This window comes from Podarcis raffonei, chromosome 9 (assembly GCF_027172205.1).
Source record: "Podarcis raffonei isolate rPodRaf1 chromosome 9, rPodRaf1.pri, whole genome shotgun sequence".
Taxonomy (NCBI): Eukaryota; Metazoa; Chordata; class Lepidosauria; order Squamata; family Lacertidae; genus Podarcis; species Podarcis raffonei.
The window spans coordinates 40937880-40960151 of record NC_070610.1 but is presented as its reverse complement, the minus strand read 5'-3'; the positions used below and the strand labels follow the sequence as shown (position 1 = coordinate 40960151).

General features: G+C 43.0%; 1 protein-coding gene across 5 annotated transcripts in view; it reads left to right on the top strand.

Moving 5' to 3' along the window:
- Positions 1–9887: 9887 nt before the first annotated feature.
- TMEM131L (transmembrane 131 like) overlaps positions 9888–22272 on the top strand; it is a 71012-nt gene continuing 58627 nt past the window's right edge. For 3 of the 5 annotated variants that reach the window (XM_053403073.1, XM_053403072.1, XM_053403071.1), the window contains exons 1-3: positions 9889–10201; positions 11031–11101; positions 21184–21227. In XM_053403073.1, the coding sequence (XP_053259048.1) occupies positions 10078–10201; positions 11031–11101; positions 21184–21227 (239 nt within the window). In that variant the 5' untranslated portion in view covers positions 9889–10077. Of the gene's footprint in view, positions 10202–11030; positions 11102–21183; positions 21228–22272 lie in introns of all 5 variants that reach the window. The other 2 variants (XM_053403075.1, XM_053403074.1) reach the window with 1 other exon arrangement.

Sequence of the window (22272 nt, the reverse complement as noted above, 5' to 3'; positions counted from 1 at the left end):
GAGCCACATACTGAATCAGACCCTTGGTCCTTTTAGCCAAGTACAGGGCTGATTGGTATTTCCCAGTTTTGTTATCCTAGATCCATTTTTAACTGAAAATTCTGCAGATTGAAACAGGGATCCTTTCAAAATACATGCAATTCCCTTGAGATATAGTACCCCCTACCACAACTCATATTCTGTACGAGGAGTTTGTTGGCAACTGTCTGCACCTTGAACCAACAAGGAATATATAGCTGCACATTCCATTGATGTTTTAATAGTATCTACTATTGCATATGGATTCTGATTCTGGGGGTAAATTAATATCTGGGTTTGGAACATGCTCCTGAATGGGAGTAATGAACAAATTCACTCATTTTCCTGTAACACTGGGTTCCTCAAGCACCTAATTGGTCACTGAGAGAACAGGATATTGGATTAGATGGGCCACTGGCCTGATTCTGCAGATTCTTTATCTTCTTACGTTAGTCCAACATTCGAACCACTCCATCATTCTGTTTCTTCCAATATAATTTTGCAATGAGGTTAGACAACCCTGTTTATTTGTTTTTGTTTTGTTTTTTGCCTCTGCAGAGAATAGCTCCAAAGTTGTAATATCATGCTGCTTAATTGAACTGTTATGCAACTTACTCAAAGGAGTTGCTTACATACATAAAATAAATGCAAAATGTAATAAAACGATAAGCTGGAACATCAGGCAGCAAGGATCAACAAATTGAACCAAATTCAGTATGCAGGTGGGCAAAATTAAACAGACTCACCAAAGGCTCATTAAGACCAAAGGGGGGGGGAAGACTCTTACAACCTTTCCAAAATATCCAAAACCTTTCCAAATAGTCTCCCATCACAGTGGGGAATACTAGTTATGTAACCTTTGGGAGAATTATTTTAAAATCTATGTTCCTGGTGGTAGATATTCTAATCAAATGTACTGGAAGTACACACACAGTAGAGCCTGATCCAAATTTAAATACTGCAAGGATAACTGTGATAATTGTTTTTCATGATTCCACATGGGAATGTGGGCCCTCAGATTGAAAATCACCCCCTACTCCTGATCTAGGAAAGAAACCCTTGGCTTCAAACTTGCTTCAATAGAGATATTTTAACCCGTTCTATGAAAGACATATATGTCTTAAGTTTTTATACCAGCATCAACTCTGTGTTGTCTGGATCCCGTATCTACCGTATTGGTTCCACCTTTAAGTGCTTAGCCGTGGCAGCCAATATTTGTCCAGGGCAAAAGGAGCAGTAGCATTCCTGCATACAGTTAGAGAAATATACAGTTGGGTTGCAAAAAAGAAAGAAGAATAGGTCTTTTCAATCTTACCTGCTTAATGTTTGCTGAGACATTATGCCAGAGTACCTGCACAGAGGTGTTAGTGGGGTTTTTGTTTGTCTCATTTTAAAAAAAAACCACAGTCAAGAATTAAACTAATGGTTTGTAACAACAACAAATAGATTTTCAGGGCAGACATGGCAATCAGTAAGGTTTCCAAACCTTACTGTCTTTTTAATGGAACTCTTTAAACACTGCCGCATTTATAGCAATATCACAACTGTTACTCTTGCTCTTCTGGTTTTATAGAAGAACATTAAAAAGAAACAATTGTTTTGACTTCCAGACTCCCTGTTGAATTAAATGTCCGTGTGGCATGCTAAGCATTATGAACATGGCTCTTTTTAGGAACAGAAGCTGCATGTCTAATCCTCCAGCGCTGTGTTAAAGATCGACTGTTTCTGTCCCAGCTGCTGGTTTTCAACTGTCGACAAGAAATGCAAGTGAATAGGCTCAGGAGTTCTGGGCCTGTGCTAAAAACTGCAAGATGGTTGAAATGAAAGGAAATGGAAAAAAAGAATGCAATGTATTAGAAAAGTCATACATATTTGAAGACCTCCTGCTTAGATTATTTAAAATTACAAGCTTGTTTGTTTTGAGATCCTTGTGAAAGGATATGTTTTCCCCTAAATCCATGGGAGTGAGGAAAATTTGGAATTCTTAACTAGATGACAAGCAAAATCTTCTTATTTATTTTTTACTGTCCTTGTTCATCAGTGAAATAGGCAAGCTGGTCTGTTCAGCCTCAGTAAAAACTTTGAAGCAGTCCTTCTCCCTTATCTTTGTTATGGCTGCAGTAGCCGAAGCCAATGTGGTTAGTGAGCTCCAGTGTGAGAATTCTTGTTACCTGGAAGGTCTGATGCAAGATCATAACACCACTCAGCAGGTGGCCTTGACTGGTCCTTATCCCTCGGCCAACCAGAATTATTTCCAGAATTGCTGTAAAGGTAAAAGGAGGAATATGGAGGAATGGTGGAATAGAAATAAGACAGGAACAAAGTTAGACTACAATCCTATGCATACTTACCTGGGAGCACGCCTCATTTAGCATTGTGGTATATACTTCTGACTAAACCTGGATAGGATTACTGAGTTACAGTACCATGAACCTTTGTACATTACTTCAGCTTCCTCCAATATGAATCTTGGTAAGTTTTTAGATACAGTGAAAGAAATGTTTTGATACGCAGTGCTGGAAAGGTTTCTCCACTAATGTACACGTGGGCCAAACTTGACATGATGTTGAAGATGCATGAATGCATCTTCCAGCATCTCTGTGTATGGCTAAAAGCAACTCTGTTATTTGAATAGGGACTATGGCATTGGAAGTGGGTCTAATCGTTTTCTTCTACACTAATTCCCCAATGCCTATTGCACCCCTATGTTGTTTGCCCCTTCTTAAGCTATTGGGGATGCATTCATATATCCTACATGTCAGATCTAGTTTAACCCTAAGCCTACCAGGTTGTTTTTGTTTTTTGTTTTGTTATGACGAAGTAGTAGACTGAGATTCCTGCATTGCAGGGGGTTAGACTAGATGACCCTCGGGGTCCCTTCCAACATTACGATTCAGTGGCTACATCTCATAAAAGCTCATTTCACAATACGTTATTCAATCTTTAAGCTGCCATGGGACACTTTGCAACAATCTAGCACCTCATCTAGAATTCTGGAATGAATAAGGAGATTTATTTATTTTTTTAAAAAAAAAGACAATTCAAGCTTGGATTTGTTTAATTTCTTAGCAGAAACAGAACTCTTAATTAAATCCAACAAGAAACTTTATCCATTCTTACCTGTCAGTTCTTGAGAGTCTTTTTGGACCTATGTCTTACAGGGTTCAGTTCAGTTCCATGTTTATTGTTGCTGTATTTAAAAGTGCTGTGAGATCATTTATGACTTCAGGGAATCCATCCAGCTTCATTGTCTTGGAAGATTTCAAAGCTTTGCATTCAGTTTTAAATGCCTTTTTAAGCACGGACAATGCTCAAACAGGCTTCCCAAAACTCAACGAAGCTTACAAAGCTTGGAACGCTGTTATAACGCAGTAGGCCTGACAGGAGTGGACTCCAAAATTATGCTTTGGATAAGTATCTGTGGTACTTAAGTAGAGGACTACTTATGCTGAACAATGTAGATTGAGCAGAAAGAAAAACACATGGTGTGTTCGTATCAGCATTTTCTTCTAATAATCAAATTATGCCACATTAGTAATTGGTCAGACTGCTGCTGTTTTCTCAAATGTGTCAGCAGCAACTATAGAGAAAGGGAACACCTAGCCTGGGAACGTCAAAAGGACTGGTACACACAAGGACATCTCCACTGTGAACAGGACATTTTGTCTTCCTTGGCCCTGAACAGTGGCTTTGCATGAGTTGGTAGGAGCATCAGCGATACCACCATAATGGATATTGACATATATTAAAGGGGTTTCAGTATGTGTGTTTTTCGATGAAGAGTGGTATTCACAGGAGTATTATAGGCTTTAAGTTTCACCTGTTATGCTCAATAATATATACTCCCTTGCTTTTCCATACCTGACACATCGTGCAATTATTAGCGAAACGGCAAGCAAACGTTCACCTCAGGATGAAAAGAGCAAGCTTTAATTGTTGATTTCAGGAATGACCAGGCTCTTTAAGAGTATGGCTGACTCAAATATTTCCAGTTGGACTGGTCAGCTTTCCAGGCATTGACAGATGCCATGTAAGCATTGTGTATAAAACATGACTCAGTGGTTAGTGAACTGGGGGTTACTTAAGGGGTGGAAAGTTCATCTTGTAATTCAACAGGAAGTCACACCTGAGTTCTTCAAGGCTCGCCCAATGCTGTATGCTTTCCAGGAGGCAAAAGGCGAGCAGATAACTTTTTGCAAGCAGAAGGCGTTGTTTTTTCCAGTGCCTACAGTGAGTAGGCAGCCCTCGATGCGTGTGCAAGCAGGTGTGTGTACCAAAGCAAGATAATATGGTCTGAAGCTATGAAGATTATAAAATTGCAGTGAATTCATTCTTAGCTGTCAAACGGTACAGTGGTACCTCAGGTTAAGTATTTAATTCGTTCCGGAGGTCTGTTCTTAACCTGAAGCACCACTTTAGCTAATGGGGCCTCCCGCTGCTGCCGTGCCGCTGGAGCCCGATTTCTGTTCTTATCCTGAAGCAAAGTTCTTAACCTGAAGCACTTTCTGGGTTAGCAGAGTCTGTAACCTGAAGCGTATGTAACCTGAGGTACCACTATATTCTACTTGCAAAAAGTTGTATGGTTTTTATGTACAGTTGGCATGAACAGCTTCGATATTTTATTTATTAATTAGTGCTTTTATAAAGAAAAAAACAATCCCGTGGTACCTCAGGTTACATATGCTTCAGGTTACAGACTCCGCTAACCCAGAAATAGTGCTTCAGGTTAAGAACTTTGCTTCAGGATGAGAACAGAAATCATGCTCTGGCTGCGCGGCCAGAGCAGATATTCCCATTAGTTAAAGTGGTGCTTCAGGTTAAGAACACTTTCAGGTTAAGAACGGACCTCCGGAATGAATTAAGTACTTAACCTGAGGTACCACTGTAATATAAATAAAATAGAGCAAAGAGGTCACAGCCGTACATGCCTTGGGAATATCTAATTACTGCCACATTATATATGGACTGTCCTATGAAAAGCAGCTGTTTTTCAGGATACAGCACCCTGGTACTAACTAGGTTGTGCTGCACCAATCATGTCTACACAGTGTTAACCACAGGCTTTTTGTTTCTTCCTTGGCACCAATGATGGCTGGGTGTGTCTTCTGGGACCAGAAAGGTGGAAAGCACAGATGGGAGCAATCCTTGGTGCCAGAGTCAAGGACATCCTCTTCCCTTTGAGTTTAACAAGGGCAAAACTGAGAAGCAGACAGCAAGCAGGGTCGCCTCCTAGATTGTAAGTAAGTAAGAAGGCAGGCAAGTGGTGACAGGCTGATGACAAGCAGAGGTTAGTGGGACTGTGCCCCATTTGCTCTAATGGACCAGCCTCCACTGGCACAATTCCAGTTCTGGATTTAGCCTTTAAAATCCTAAATGGGTATTTGAGGGCTGTGGAACCATGAACAGAGCCTTCTCAGTTAAGGCAATCCTCTTGTAGAGAGCCCTCTCCACACGTTTGCTTAGTGCCGCTGTTGCATTAATGTGAACAGTGGTTCCTATCCCCACAAAGCATCTCCACTCCATGGGCTCCCCATCCAAATTCTCAATGTCTTCTGCAAATCAGAACTTTCTTACTCCTAAATCTTCAAGTGAAAACTATTATTTCTCCCAAATACTGCCAGTTGTTTTAGTTGCTTTCCTGTGATGTTACTGACTGCATGTCTCTTTGGCCCTGGGTTTGTGTGGCATGTCAGTCAATTTTATTGTTGTTGTTTTGGAATGTGATGTAAATTGAATGCAAACATGGGGTATATGCTTTTCAGTAAACATAAATACACAACTGTCTACTGGCCATTTGTGTGAGTATACCACATAATTAGAGGTCTGGCCCCACCTCAACCTATGTGAGTGCTTCAATCACACACTGAAATCATGTCCCGGGTGTTTTGAATTTAATACTAGGTGTAAGTGGTTGCCATTGGTACTGCAGTGCATAGAGAGGTGTAGTTTAAGCCTCTGCTCTGCTCTTCTGCTGTGATCTCAGTAAAAAATCCCCCATAGCAATTGGCATCAGGGAAAATTATGTCATTGGGAGCCCCCTCCGATTCTAATTGCCACTCTGGGGGTGTTGGTGGTAACAGTATAGCAGATGATGATCCCTTGGGGGTCCCCATGCTTAAGTATTTCATTTCAAAACACCCAGGCCATGATTGCTAATCAGATTGTTAAAGTAGCATGTAGTTAGAGCAATGTGGAGTTATGTAATGGGGAAGTGACTCTTGCATTGCTGCAGGTGCATACAAATTGAGACACTGTTTTAGGCTGGGGGAAAGTGATTAGCCTGCAGGCTGTGCCTTGCTTGATTAAGTTAAGTCTCCACAATCAGTCAGGGGAATCCCCGATACTGGATGGAAACAGCCATATGTTTGATGCACGCTACTCTGCAGAAAGCAAGGTGCTCCCTGACTAAACCTTGAAGCAAAACTATATTTTTAAATATACAGAATGTTCACAATACAGAGCACAAACCATTTCTTTTGTCAAATAATGGGTGCATTTAAAGAAGAAAAAGCAATATTATTATTATTATTTTAAAAAACATTTCTAAACACCTAATTGTATGACTGCCCCTCTATTTCTTTCTATCCTTTGCATTTTAAAAATGGCAAATGCACACAAAAATAGAATCATATGAACTACTTTCTGCAAAGCTTTGATACACATATATGTAACAAAAAGAGTCTAAGAAATATGTAAAAATACTACGTAATTATGCAGTGTATAGAAAAGAAACCACAATTCTAATATATCTTGGCAGAAGAAACAATAATTGCTTTTAAAAAAAAGAACCGCTTTTGCTCTCCCCCTTCTCTCTGCATCTTTTGGGGCTGCTTCCTGACGAAGTATTCTTCTGCTTTAAAAAAACAGAAAGGGAAAACTCAGCACCCCTTTATCTCTTTGCACGTACTCAGGGCGTGCCTTTTTAAGTGAAGAGAAATTAAAGTTTTTGAATGCTGAATTTAAGCAGCTGTGAACCAGCAATTATCCGTGATCTAAGAAAGGGTGGGGCTCACTGTTTGCTGAAGAGGGCAAGTGGAACTTCGTGTTGGGAGCTTGCTCACCTACCTCTGCATTTCAGAGCTTGTTTCTTGCTTTAATATTGTGGAGTTCACAGATCAGGGGTTGAGAACTTCAAGGGTGGGGCTCCCTAGGCCTCCCTGTCTGACCTTGGAGACTCTTCCCCAGGCCATATCCATCACTTGTCCTGCTCCCACACCCTCCTCAAGTGCTTCTGCCTGGCTAGAATGTGGCCTTGAACTGGGACAATGTCTCTTGCTTGTCTGGATGGAGGTTGTGTGTGTTCACCACACTGCCTTTGGTGAAGCTGGAATGTAGCCCATTTTTGCCTCTGGCCTCACCTACCCCTGACATGCAGGTAGGGTGGGGTCAGCCCAGAAATCCCCCCTTGAGGGAATGCAGCCCTGAGGCTGGAAAAAAATAAATCCCTACCCTAGTCTTGGAGGAATAAGAGATTATGTGAGGCGATGGAAAGGGATAAGCAGGGATCAGCAAACTTTTTCAGCCATGGGCTGGTCCACTGTCCCTCAGACCTTGTGGGGGGCTGGACTATATTTTTTTTTTGGGGGGGGGAAATGAACAAATTCCTTTGCCCCACAAATAACCCAGAGATGCATTTTAAATAAAAGCACACATACTACTCATGTAAAAACACCAGGCAGGCTCCACAAATAACCCAGAGCTGCATTTTAAATAAAAGAACACATTCTACTCACGTAAAAACACGCTGATTACCGGACCATCTGTGGGCCAGATTTAGAAGGCGATTGGGTTAGATCCGGCCCCCGGGCCTTAGTTTGCCTACCCATGGAATAAAGGGACAATTCTATCCATCTGCAAGACTGCTAGGAGGAAAGCAAGCCTCAAACTGGGAGTAAATATGCTTATTTTGGGGGGGGGGGATGAAGCACAACATTCAATTAAAATATCCCATTAATATTTCCCCCCTCTAGTTTTAATTCTACTTTGACCACAAAGTTGGTATGAAGATGGAACAACCACCAGAGCCCCCCTTTTAGATAATATTTCATTTGTACTTGACACCAGAGTGCTGTCGAAGCCTAACCTACTGAAATGCCACCTCTTTGCTGCTGTTTTTCGAATGAGTGCAGTATCTTTGCTGACATAGACTAGGTGTTTTTGTTTTTCAGGTTTTGAAAGTTCTAAAATTTGTGAATTTGTACGAGGCGTTATAATATTACTATTACTATTATTTTATTGGTGTGAGTTTTGATCACCTATGAAACGGAATAATGCACAGCCAGGCAAATGTTTGCTACAGAACTGCTGTCACTGAGCAATGCCTCTAATGTGTTGTTTGCACTTGGTATTTGCATTCTAGGCTGTTATGTTAAACAGCCAATAACTCATTCTGAACTCAGCGATACTTTGTTTTAAATTTGTATAATATTGGCCTGCGTGTGGGTAGATGATTTATCAACAACGGAAAATTGTTTCTTAACACTCATAATGTTCTCAAAAAACTCTTCCTGTGCCCTTTGTAGGTAGAGATAAAGAGGTAGCAACATATTATCTGGATCCAGTTATGATTCAGATACATTGTTTTGTGTTTGGGTGTTGCAGCAAAAATATAAGAGTGTCGTGTGGTACCTCAAGAAGGCAGACACTTTGGTGGACGGGATGCACAGTGTAGTCTTTTAAGCTGCAACAAGACCCTCTACTGTGTTGTGTTCCAACATCAGAAAGTAAAGGAGGACCCTCATGAAATCAAACTGGAAAGTCCTTCTCATCTAGAATCTGAGTTTCTAGCTAAGTTTCTCATGAGATTCACACTGCATCTGTAACTGGAGAGCCAGTGTGGCACATGGGTTAACGTGCGGGACTAAAGTAAGACTTGGCAGATGACTTGCATGCACACCATACATTTAAAGCACATTTACCGTCCTGTCCGGACGCGGTGGTGCTGTGGGTTAAACCACAGAGCCTAGGACTTGCTGATCAGAAGGTTGGCAGTTCGAATCCCTGCAACGGGGTGAGCTCCCATTGCTCGGTCCCTGCTCCTGCCAACCTAGCAGTTTGAAAACATGCCAGTGCAAGTAGATAAATAGGTATCGCTCCAACGGGAAGGTAAACGGCATTTCCGTGCGCTGTTCTGGTTTGCCAGAAGCGGCTTAGTCATGCTGGCCACATGACCCGGAAGCTGTACACTGGCTTCCTCGGCCAATAAAGCGAGATGAGCACCGCAACCCCACCCAGAGTCGGTCACGGCTGGACCTAATGGGCAGGGGTCCCTTTACCTTTACCGTCCTGTCCCCCACATGGGAACTCTAGTTTCAGGGCACTGGGAATTGTAGCTCTTTGGGAATAAACTACAACCCCCCCCAAAAAAAAACTGGGTGTGTGAAATGTATGGCATGCATGCAGCCTAACCCTCAGCCATGGGAACTCGCTCTGGTCTCAGACCAGTTTCTCAGACGCATATTTCATCGAATGAATGTGCTTATAAAATGGTTGGCAGGGCTGGAGAACAAGGCTTACCACGTCAAGCCACCCAGAGGTCCTGAGAGGACAACAAATAAACATGCTTCTGGGGTCAAATAACTTGGGTTCTGCAGTCATCATGACTGGCGGGAATTCCCCCCCCCCCCAGCCCTGTTGTGCGGGTGTCTGGTGACTGCTCTGGAGGGGCTTCCGTTCTTCTGGCGCAGAGCAGGGGCTTCAAGCTGTGGCCCGCTCCGTCTGCCGAGGGCCTTCCCCGCTCTCTCCTGTCTTCCCCTCGTGCGCATCGGCCTGGCTCGCATTCCCATGTGCTCTGGGGAAAGAGCAGCGCCTCCGCCTCCTCCTCCTCCCGCGGGGCGGAGCCCAGCGCGAGGAGGGGAAAGCTGCCTTCTCATTGAACATGTCCCACCCCGCGCCTCGCCGCGCTCTCTTCCTCCCTATCTGTGTCGCACACGCGCGCGCAGCAGAGGGAGGCGGCGGCCGCCACCGCAGCAGCAGCAACAGCTGTAGCTCGGCCAGCCAGCTCCGAGCCTGAGCGCAGAGCAGAGGCGAGGCGAGGCGAGCGAGCCGAGACCAGGCAGCATGGCGGGGCTGCGCTACCCGCCGCAGAGCAGCTACTGCCGCGCGGCCACGGCCATGAACCTCCTGCTCGGCGTCTTTCAGGTCCTCTTGCCCTGCTTTCGCCCGGGAGAAGCGCAGGGCCAAGGTAAGAATGAATGGCTGGAAGAGGCGGCCAGCTTGGAAAGGAGAAGGGGGGCTTTTTGCAAAGCGGCGCTGAGGTAAAACGGGGCTGGAACGAAGGGAGACCCCCACACGGGCCCCCACGAGCCGCCCTCCTCATCCTGCCTTTGTGCAGCGGCTCTGCGCTGCCGCCTTAATGGTTCCCAGCCCCGCTGAGGCGACGGAGTTCCTCTTCCTGCCTCGTCCGCGGAGCTCCGTTTTGCTTCTTATTTGTTTATTCGCTTTGTTTGGACTGCGAAGGGCGGCTGCGACCTTGTGACAGGCGGGCAGGCGGCGGGGAAAAAAGCGGGCGGCGGCGGCGGCCCACAATGCGGGACTCCTTCCTTTCCTGGCGCGCTGCCGCTGCACGGGCTCGCGCTGCTGCTGCTGCTGCTGCTGCTTAGGCGGCGTCGGCGATGCCGCCCTGTCTGCAGCCCTCGCGGGTCACCGCTTGGAGGAAGAGGAGGCCCTTGTTTGGACTCGGCCCCAGGCTGATCTTTCCGTCAAAAAAACCCCCCACAAAACCCTGGCTTCCGACGCCCCTTTTGTGCGCCGAGTCTGCCTGCGTTTCGCACGTTGCTTTTGCTGCTGCAGCAGCAGCGTTTTAATATGGAAGCGTCTCAGGGACGAAACAAAACAAAGCCCAGCCTCCTGCTGCTGCTGCTGCTGCCGCCTGCAGCGCTCTGGCTGTGAAAGGCCCGCGAGCCCAGCTCGCGCCGTGTGCGTGTGGGTCGAGGCCACAGGCCTCTGCACGTCCCCCTCTCTTGTTGCTGGTGGAAATTGAAAGGAGCTTTCTGTTTTGTTTCCGCCCCTAGCCATGGACCCCATCCCCAACGTGGTGGAGTTGTGGCAAGCGGAGGAAGGGGAGCTCCTGCTGCCTGCTCAGGTAAGGAAATGAGGGGCGGGGCGCGGGGGAGGGGCGCGCGCGGGGTATTGCGCAGGCGTAGGAAGGTGGCCTTGGGGAGAAGTTCTCCTGCCTTTAACTCTGCGCAACGGGAGTTTGCCCTCCTCGACGATGCTGCCTGAAGCTCAGTCTGTTTGCCCTTTTTTCAACCTTGCATGATTTTGCAAGTTACGGTGGCTTCGGATTCGGAGATGGTGAGACCCGGTCAGTACCGGAAGTGGCGCTTCCGCCTCACCTTGCCAGGATTTTGGCAGCAGACGCAGTTATGATTTCATTATGCTTCTGAAAGGGGAATTGGGTAGGCATCAAATAACATGTGATGCTGTTGGGAGGCGCACTGAAGTCTGGCTGCAACTGATATTTGTAAGACAAACCCAATTGATGCAGCATCGCAGCATTACTCCTGCAGGGAGCAAGTCTTATTAAATTCAGTGCATAGGATCAGTTCTGCTTTTCTCTTCTGTTGGTTTAGTGCTTTTCGAGACTGCATCAGTTTATAAACTGTAACACTTATTTTCCCCTCACATTTACAACATAGCATCTTTCGTTTTCCCCTTAAATGCCAACCATAGTAAAGTGAGAAAATACAGTGTTTTAGAATTTTTATGCATAGTGAACAGGCTATTCTCAATTTAAGTTAATATTTTATTGAAAGGAATTTATTTTTATTTATACAAGTATGAATATACTGCTATATTATAAATATCAGGGCATTGTACATTAACACAATTCAAACCATACATAACAATTATTGAAGTGTCTGACTAATAAAAATGTCTTCAGCAGCTGATAATAGCTTGTCGGCATACAAATGCCTGAAGCCTGAAATTTGAAAACCAGATGACTTACTTACTTAGTTAACATGTTGAATGTTTCCAAATGAAATAATTATTTGTTTATTTATACTACGTTTAAAGCAAATGAATTGGTAGGCTGAGTGCAGGTGGGGAGAAATTGCCATTTCTTGTTACAGATACAATGGAAAAAAAAAAAAAAACCAAGCAGCTGCAACTTAAAAAAAAAATGGTTTGTCTGTAGTTGTACACAGGGAAGCATCAATAAATGCAGTTTTCGGAGAAATGCATGATTGTACATTGCAGAAATCTCAATTCACCAGTGCAGTGTCAGGATATTAGTAGATTGATCTAGTAAAGTCTGGTGTACTGAAGCAGGTGTGGGGAACCTTTAAACCTGCAGATGTTTCTGAACAATAAGTCATAACACCTGGCCATTGGTCATGGTGCTGGAACTACTAGGAGTTGCAGTTCAGCAACACAGGGACTACAACCCCCATCACCCCTAGCTAGTATGACCAGTGGTCAGGGAAGATGGGAATTGTAGTCCAAAAACAACTGGAGACCCAAGCTTGGGAAACCCTGCTCTAAGCCACCTTCACTGCCTACAAGCCTGGGAACCACCTCTGCTAACACTTCAGAAGACTCTCTGTTTGAACTAGCAATACATCTGCTGAAGAGCATACATCCTGCTGCAGCTTCTGCGGAAGAGGCTATATTTTACATGAGCGGGTGGTGGGTTGACTGACGGGTTTCCCCTTTTGCACATTGCCTCTTCATGTAGCATGTAGTGGTGAGAATGTTCTTCTCCTTTCTGATGCAAGTCCCCTGGGATCTTTCTTGTGAGAGAAGGCTTTGTTAGGGCTATGGTAGTCAACATGGTGCCCTGTAGGTATTGTTGGCTACTAGCTCCCATCAGCTCCAGCTAGCATGGTCAATATTTAGGGATGATGGGGTTGTAGTCTCTTGCAGAAGACAGAAGGTGATGGCCCAGGATGAGGGCGAGAGCTGCTGCATATCCAGAGTCCCATTGTTTTTAGTTTATTGTTGAACTTTGACTTGTGATATGTGGGTAGGGTGGGATGGGTTAATTGTATGAAGCATGAGCTTTTTATTGCTCCAGTACTTATTTACTTATGGGACGCGTATGGTGCTGTGGGTTAAACCACAGAGCCTAGGACTTGACGATCAGAAGGTCGGTGGTTTGAATCCCCACAACAGGGTTAGCTCCCGTTGCTCAGTCCCTGCTCCTGCCAACCTAGCAGTTCGAAAGCACACCAAAACTTGCAAGTAGATAAATAGGTATCACTCTGGCGGGAAGGTAAACGGCGTTTCCGTGTGCTGCTCTGGTTTGCCAGAAGCGGTTTAGTCATGCTGGCCACATGACCTGGAAGCTGTACTCCAGCTCCCTCGGCCAATAAAGCGAGATGAGCACCGCAACCCCAGAGTCGGCCACGACTGGACCTAATGGTCAGGGGTCCCTTTACCTTTACCTTTACTTATTTTGTCTTACTGCAGTTCTATTTAACTGTGCACTTTTTTATAACTTAATTTACAGCTGTTAGGAATCTTTTCTATGTTTCTGGGATAATATTGGATTTGGGATGCATGTGTAGGGATGTTTATTAGTATTCCGATGTTAATACTCTTATATTTTATATGAAATAGATACCAATTACTATTAATTTTTTTTAGATTAATTATGGATGTCCCCGGAGTGTTATTTCTTGCTTTATTGTTCTTAGTGATATTGTGGTAGCAGTTTACATAGCTGATTTGAATATTCATTGGAAAGTAAAAGCACAGTGTAAACAAGGAGTGAAATGAAGGTGGCTTGGTTTTCTGATTCGTTTACTGATTTCAGTTAGAAGAAACCACAGTTCCACAAGACATGACATGACTGTTGTTTGTTCTAGTGTGAAGCAGAAGGATTCACACCTGCTTACATGAGGCAGAGGAAAGGGGAACATTCATACTTAAGGCCCACTGTAGTTTGTTCACAGTAATTCAAAAGAGTCCTCACCAAGTTAGTATCTGCCAGATGTTTGTAGTACAATTCTCATCAGCTCCATTCTGGAGGAGAAAAGGTTAGGCAAGGTAGATCTGAACTATGGTTGTCATGGAAGTTAGGGATGCAACTGTTTATTGTGCATAATTTGTATTACTTATAACTCAGTACCTTGCGGGTAGGATTGACCTCTACCTCACCCCTTCTCAGTATCCGGTAGCTAGTCAGACCACTGCATCAGTTCTGCAAGCAAATACTTACAAATGCATGATCAAGTGTATTCAGTTGACATTGATAGGATAGCTGTTTTCTATCTTTTGATTTCCTGGTAACTGTTGCCTTTTAATTTGTATCATCTGCTGCATGAAAGTTATGACCTGCTGTCACATATGTTAGGGGAAGTTTAGAACAAACATTTTCTTTGCTTATTTAGTTAGCTGTAATTCCCTGTTCTGTGTGTTTTGTAAATAAAACCTGGTCATTTGGTTAACTACATTGGTGTGTTCTGATCCAAAGGGATTCTGATCAGCCTAGTTTATTGCACCCTATCTTATGGTTTTGGGTCTTCTTACCAGACACCTGGGATGTCTCAGTTGGTAGAGCACAAGACTCTTAATCTCAGGGTTGTGGGTTCGAGACCCACGTTGGGCAAAATATTCCTGCATTGGAGAAGGTTGGACTTCCTGGCGGTCATAACCCCTTCCAACAATAATAATAATAATTTATTATTTATACCCCGCCCATCTGGCTGGGCCTCCCCAGCCACTCTGGGCGGCTTCCATAGAAACCAAAAATACAGTAAAATATCACACGTTAAAAACTTCCCTGAACAGGGCTGCCTTAAGATGTCTTCTGAATGTCAGGTAGTTGTTTATCGCTTTGACATCTGCTGGAAGGGCGTTCCACAGGGCGGGCGCCACTACTGAGAAGGCCCTCTGCCTGGTTCCCTGTAGCTTTGCTTCTCACAATGAGGGAACCGCCAGAAGGCCCTCGGCGCTGGACCTCAGCGTCCGGGCAGAATGATGGGGGTGGAGACGCTCCTTCAGGTATACTGGACCGAGGCCGTTTAGGGCTTTAAAGGTCAGCACCAACATTTTGAATTGTGCTCGGAAACATACTGGGAGCCAATGTAGGTCTTTCAAGACCGGTGTTATATGGTCTCGGCGGCCGCCCCCAGTCACCAGTCTAGCTGCCGCATTCTGGATTAGTTGTAGTTTCTGAGTCACCTTCAAAGGTAGCCCCACATAGAGTGCATTGCAGTAGTCCAAGCAGGAGATAACCAGAGCATGCACCACTCTGGCGAGACAGTCTGCAGGCAGATAGGGTCTCAGCCTACGTACCAGATGGAGCTGGTAAACAGCTGCCCTGGACACAGATTTGACCTGTGCCTCCATGGACAGCTGTGAGTCCAAAATGACTCCCAGGCTGCGCACCTGGTCCAACTCTACAATTCTATGTTTCTAGCTGCTGTTAAAGTTGGTATCTAATATTGAGGGGAGTTAGGTGAACAGAGATTGAGAACTGGCAGAGTGGTGGCTTGGTGTGCCACTGAGATTATTCTTTCCTAAATAATTCAGAGTCATAATGACCTAATAGATGAGGTCAGCTAGTGATTCCTTGACCTATTCTAGGATTGTTTTAGTCCTGGTGGGAACACTTGGGCAATTAGATATACGCAAGTAGGACCCTGTGATAAAATGTTGCAGTGTTGAGTGCTTCTAGTTATGGCCCTCATCACTCCATTCAGTCCCCCCCCCCAAGAGTCTCTGCATCAGCAGAGCATGCTGAGGTCATCATTTGCCTTTTGGGGGTTTATTTGAGATTTTTGTGGTGGATGCAATGTGGCATTTCATTATTATGCAGTGTATATAGCATATCCGTAAATATTGTTTCTTGTACGCCAGTGTAGGGAAAATAATTCTTTCAACTTCAACGTAAAATAGTCTTTCTTCTTTTCTACCAAGAACATTTTCCAAGCTATTAGAAAAGGAAAGTTCTTATTTCCTTAGTGTATTGTATTACAGTGGTACCTCGGGTACCATACGCTTCAGGTTACAGACTCCGCTAAGCCAGAAATAGTGCTTCAGGTTAAGAACTTTGCTTCAGGATGAGAACAGAAATCATGCTCCAGCGGCACGGCAGCAGCAGGAGGCCCCATTAGCTAAAGTGGTGCTTCAGGTTAAGAACAGTTTCAGGTTAAGTACGGACCTCCGGAATGAATTACCGTATTTTTTGCACCATAACACTCACTTTTTCCCTCCTAAAAAGTAAGGGGAAATGTCTGTGCGTGTTATGGAGGGAATGCCTACGGGTGGCATGCCTACGGATTTTCCTCCTCTAAAAACTACGTACGTGTTATGGTCGGGTGCGTGTTATAGAGCGAAAAATACGGTACATAAGTACTTAACCCGAGGTACCACTGTACATCACTTTGAAAACTTTTTAGGTGATGAATTCCTGCTCATTTTTTATTTTTTTATTGGCAGACATACTAGTATCAAAATAGAGTCAAACTCATTTAGATATCTCACTGCTGACAGTTCTAAGAAGCAGCAGTGAATTGCTGACAGATCATCATTCTTTGCTGTAGCTGCTAGGAGAAGTGCATGCCAAACAGAAGGGCCATGTTGATCTTTGTTTGACTACTTCTTAAAATGCCTTACAAGGAAGGGATTTAGTTTTTAGATTCATATTGTTTCATTTCTCCCTATGGCTTGCCAATTTTTGTTCAGCCTGTATGAAATTCCAATGCCAAGATCATAGAATTGTAGAATTGGCACCCCCAAGGATCTTCTAGTCCAACCTCCTGCAATGCAGGAAATATATTAACAAAATGTTATAGTTAACAAAATGAATTGAGGGTTAAGTTTTTGTTTGTGAAAATACCCAGCCACCGGAGTAATTATTTTAAGTTCTGTCAGAACTTTAGTCATTGTTGGATGGCTTTGGAATGCCACCGGAGGGTAGAAGAGACCTTTTCTATATGTAGAGGTAAAAGGTAGTATGCAACTAAGTTTTACTCAGAGTAGACCCATTGAAATGAATGGACCAGACATAAATGGTCTGAGTAAAACTTACCTGAACACTGGTTGAAGGAAATATGAGTGCATTTGGGTGCATATGATACAGTGCAAATGTGGTTAAGTAATATGGGATGAGACAGTGCTATAACTGCTCTACTGAAATAATATTGTGCCATAGTATACCTATTTTTAGTCACTTGCAAGTTGAAAAAAATAAAATAGCCAACTTAAGCTTACCAGGCTGCATGGAGAAAACCCTCACTTTCTGCCAAGCAGTTGTGCAGTGACCATTCTCCCAATGATGTCTGTGCGAACAAGCCCTCCTATCCACTATGAATTGGAAAGAAATGTTGCATATACATATATGTGTCTGTGGTTACCTAAATTTCCTTGTGTGCCCTCAGCTGTATGACGAGGCCGTCTAGGGAGGCCTAGCCCATTCAAGAAATGATTTCCAGTTAACTTTCAGGGAAGTAGGAATGACTTTGTGGCAGTGGCTATATCTGATGCCGTCCCTACCCCCAACCTCTTAACTGCACTCCTTGGTGCCCAAGGAGAGCCGAACCTGAGTTGTATTTGGTGTGCTTTAAACAAGCATGTTTTTGTATTTATACATCACTACAACAGTGATTGCTGTATGTGAATATATGCCATCAAAATGCATATAAAAGCAACCACAAATAGCAGGTTTCCTTTGAACTTTCCTTTGTGGGAGCATTGGTTAATTTGTTGTGTTTTTTTTTTAAGGACTAGTATTTCCTTTTTTATTTTGGTGGTACTTGTGGGCAAAGATTAAATAAAATGGAGCAGCTGTGAAGGTGTTACAAATACAGTTTTGTCTCAATTATCAGCAAGCTTCCACATTTATTTTACTTAAGCTACTGTGGGCATTTCCTAAAGTTCTTGGAATCAGACTGATACAAAATATATGATACAGTTATAACTTGAAACTAATGAGAAACAAAAGAAACATTGAAACCAAGAAAAATTAAGCTGGACAAAGCCAAGTCTGGAAACATAAAGCAGCAGCTGCTGCTTCTCCAAATATGAACACTGCCCCAGATACATGAAGAAATTGGTGCAGAGGCTGCCAGCTGATTAGAGCCCTATCTTTGTTTTTGCTTGTTGCATGAAGAGCTACAGCCAGATAGAGTTAATCACTAGCTTGTGTAGGACTGCTGGTAATACTTTCCTTCATCTATATTTTGACAATACACTGTTGCAAACTTTCAGAGAGAGAGAGAGAGAGAGAGAGAGAGAGAGAGAGAGAGAGAGAGAGAGAGAGAAGGGAGATTGGTTAAAAAAACTGAAGAACTACCATTGATGGTTTAAAATAACTCTAAATATGGAATCTGCATAGCAGACTCTGGTTACAGAATTACAGGCCTACAAGGAGTCTGAAGGTCGTTTCAGTCTTTGTGTTAAATCACATTTATACCACAATTAAACTCCATTACAGATTAACTTTATCCTGATAACATGCCACAAGCCATGACCCGGAGCTAAAAAGTGCTTTGTTCTAAATTTCCCCATAGCCAACGGATTCATGAAATGTTTTATTAGGGCTGTCTATATAGTTCAATTGAGCAAACCTAGAAACATTTTGAAGGAAGGGGAAAGCAAAATCCTTAAGGGCATTGGCCGTCAAACCAGCATGCAAGAATATAGCCAACTGTAAGGAGAATGCACCCGTTTGTCTATTTTAAGGGTATTATTTGCACACATCCGCACATACACACCTGTGTTACAAAGCTATAGTTGAAGCTGTTGCAACTTTCAGAGGTTGCATGTGGTTTCATGGGGAAAATGGATTCTTCTCTTTCCTCTTGACAGAGATTCTTCAAGAGAGAATTGGGAGGTATAAATATAATTTGAGCATATCCACCTAGATTCCAAAATGTATGACACTGGATTCACTACTTGCCATGAGTCACTGGGTTGCCAGCAATGGGCTTTGGGGACATTGGTTTCCCAGAGTCTGAGCTTATGAATGGAATGCCATTCCCATCTTTTATGAATCTGTGATTTCCGGGACTCTCCCAGGAGTTTTCAAGCAGCTGTAATTTTCTGCTGATATGTAGGCTGTTAGCCAACTTAAAAAAAGAAAAAAAATATGGATGGTGCTTTTATTATTGACATTTGGTGGACACGGGTGGTGCTGTGGGTTAAACCACAGAGCCTAGGATTTGCAGATCAGAAGATCGGCAGTTCGAATCCCCGCAACGGGGTGCGCTCCCCTTGCTTGGTCCCTGCTCCTGCCAACCTAGCAGTTCAAAAGCACGTCAAAGTGCAAGTAGATAAATAGGTACCACTCCAGCGAGAAGGTAAACGGCGTTTCCGCGCACTGCTCTGGTTCGCCAGAAGCGGCTTAGTCATGCTGGCCATGTGACCCAGAAGCTGTGCGCCGGCTCCCTCGGCCAATAAAGCGAGACGAGCGCTGCAACCCCAGAGTCTGTCACGACTGGACCTAATGGTCAGGGGCCTTTACCTAACTGCAGAATAGGTGGACAGCATCAATTTGTAAGTGATTCTTCCAGACTTATCTTGACAGTGACTGTGCACTGGTATCCTATCCACATATTATATTATGCTCAACTATATTTTATACAGTGAATTATAGATAGCTAGTTTTTTGACATACTGAAATCAAATGCTATCTGAAATGATATCATGGTATAGTTAGCTTGTGGAGTTAATAAGATGCTGAACATTAAATAAAAGATGCCTGGATAATCTTGCTGGACACACATTTACAAATGCATGTATTCATATGTGTTCAGAGGAGTTGGTCAAACTTCCATGAGAATAGAGTTGGCAGTGCAGATGGGCCTGCTGCCATGTAAACCTTTGGATGCCCCCCCCATTACTTGTTAAACATGAGTTATTCTTGCTGCTCATTCCTATATCTGAGGACACATAGGAGTGAGGTAGGGGTAGAAAAACAATAGGCTTGCCATATGTCAGGAAAATTCCTGACATGTCCTGGTTTTCTGGTGTAAAAATGGCGCCAGGGGAATTTAGTCAGGGAAAACCTGGATCTATGGTAGTGCTATGGAAAAAGCAGCGGAAACAGCTCCAAAAAGCTTTAAAACACCATGGGGGGAGGTTTCCCCAGAAAAGCTCAACAAAGTTTGCGGGTGTTAGGAGTTGTACCTTTTGAAATATGGCAACCCTAAAATACAACAATTAAAATGCATATGTTTGACCTATGAAGTGCTGCATCATTTTATCCTTGGACCTTTCTTCTAAGATAGGCTTGGATGTTGGTCACTTGAGTGGTTTGTTTTTATATGAACTCAGAAGGAGCAAAGCTTATATGGGTACATTTTATGGCTTGTACATCTGTTTTCTCTGGATGACTGATACAGATTCATTTTGTCTAAATGCACACACTTTAGGTTTTTGGGTGGGCAACAAGCAACAGATGTGTTTCATCCTGGCACTTAAGGTACCTCAAGTAAAACAAAATAATTTTCATTAGAACCAAGTACCTGGATGTTCACAGGTACTTAAGTGGTTCCTCAAATTTGTATGTTCTCCTCGATGCTGTTGGACTCAAGTTCCCATCAGTCCCAAACAGCACAGCAGTGGTGAGGACTGATAGGCACTGTTGTTTGAAAGGATGAAAATGACTCAGTATTTCAAAATTCCAGTTCTGAGGGGAGGTTGTACTGAAAAAAACAAAAAACAATTTGGCACCCTCCAGCCTGAAAATAGTCCCAACAATTTAGGGAGGTTGTAAGGTTAGGAAATGATGCTTCAGTGCTTGTGGGGTTTTCTGAAGACCGTTTGGAGTGATATACTTGGCTGTTTATGCTACCTTCTGAAATTATACTGACTGCTTTTACTAATCTCAGAAGTGATGCTTGCTATTCTTTCACATCTTAACTTTTTTATTTAAAAAATGTAGTCTGGACAGATGAATGAATTTAATTTAGAATAAGGTATTATTTGTTTGTTTAAAATTATTGACCACTGTTAAACTGATAAATGTGATAAACCAGACTCTGCAATTTCCTCAGCTATATTGAACTCACTTGTACTGGTTCTTAAATTTGTCTTGTTCGCTGATGAATCAGTGATTAGCAAAATGAAGTGGGCTGATTCAAACATCATTCAGTATAGGGGGTCCCACTGAACAGAATATCCTTAAACAGCTCTGGGATTGCTAAAATACAAATGTATGCTGGAAACTTATATTTGCTGCTTATATTTCATGGTATTTTCTCTGTCCACTAGGCTGAATCAGAGGAGGATGTGGAAGAACATCCACAAGAGCAGAGGTAAGTAGTGTTAAGATAAAAATAAACATCTTCCATCATACAACAATAAAGTATGTTTGCATTATTCCCTATAGTAATAATGAAGTCGGTTACTTTGAATAATTTAATTTATGCTTGCTCTCTTAGTTGAGTGATGAAGATTAACAGCTTAACCTGTTGTTTTTGTCAGTGTTGTGGTTTTATGTTGTATGTTGCCCTGCAATATTTCTATGGAAATCTGGTTTATTTATCAATAGATCAATGAATGAGGCTTTAATAATAATAATTAAAAAATGCTTCTCATGCAGTATTCATTACCCATGCATTATAAGTTTAATTTTTTAAAATGTTGAAGTACCAGGGTCTCTTCTGATAAAAGAGTCTTTTTCCAGAGAATCCATACTAACAGAAATAAAATACAGAAGAGAGAGGGGGGGTGCCTTGTTGATGCTTTGTTTAATTAAAACTGAATTCAGGTTTTCTTATTAATGCATATTCAGTCTTACTGTCTAAGAGTATGATCAAGTTTCTTTTACCTTCTTATTGCCAGCAAATGATTAAAGCCTAGAGCAGATGGTAATTGCACTGCTCCTTGTTTTCCTGCCAAGGAAAAAAACAGGATTTTTTTTTCCAGTCAAGGCTGTTTTGAGAAGCGTATTGCTTCATTTAGTTTTCTGAATGTAAAAATTGAAATCTACTTGGCATTGAAGAACTTGGCATTTTCAGGCCTTTTGGTAAGGTAAATGTGTCACCTGCTGCAGCTGCATTCTCTCTCAGCAGCTGTTCTGTTCAAGGGCATTCATACCATATCATGACTAGCATTAGCCAGTACATACGGTATATTTTTAATAACCTTATGGCATTAACTAGTTGTATAAAAACACTAATCCATTTGGATTACTCCAATGCATTGTATGTGGTGCTGCCCTTGAAGATGGTTCAGGAACCTTAGGTAATACAAAGCACAGCAGCTAGATGGTTAACTTAGGCTCCAGAAACCTAGCCCATGTAACCAGTTTTAAACCCACACCGAGTTCCTTTATGGTCCATTTTGGGGCTTTACCCT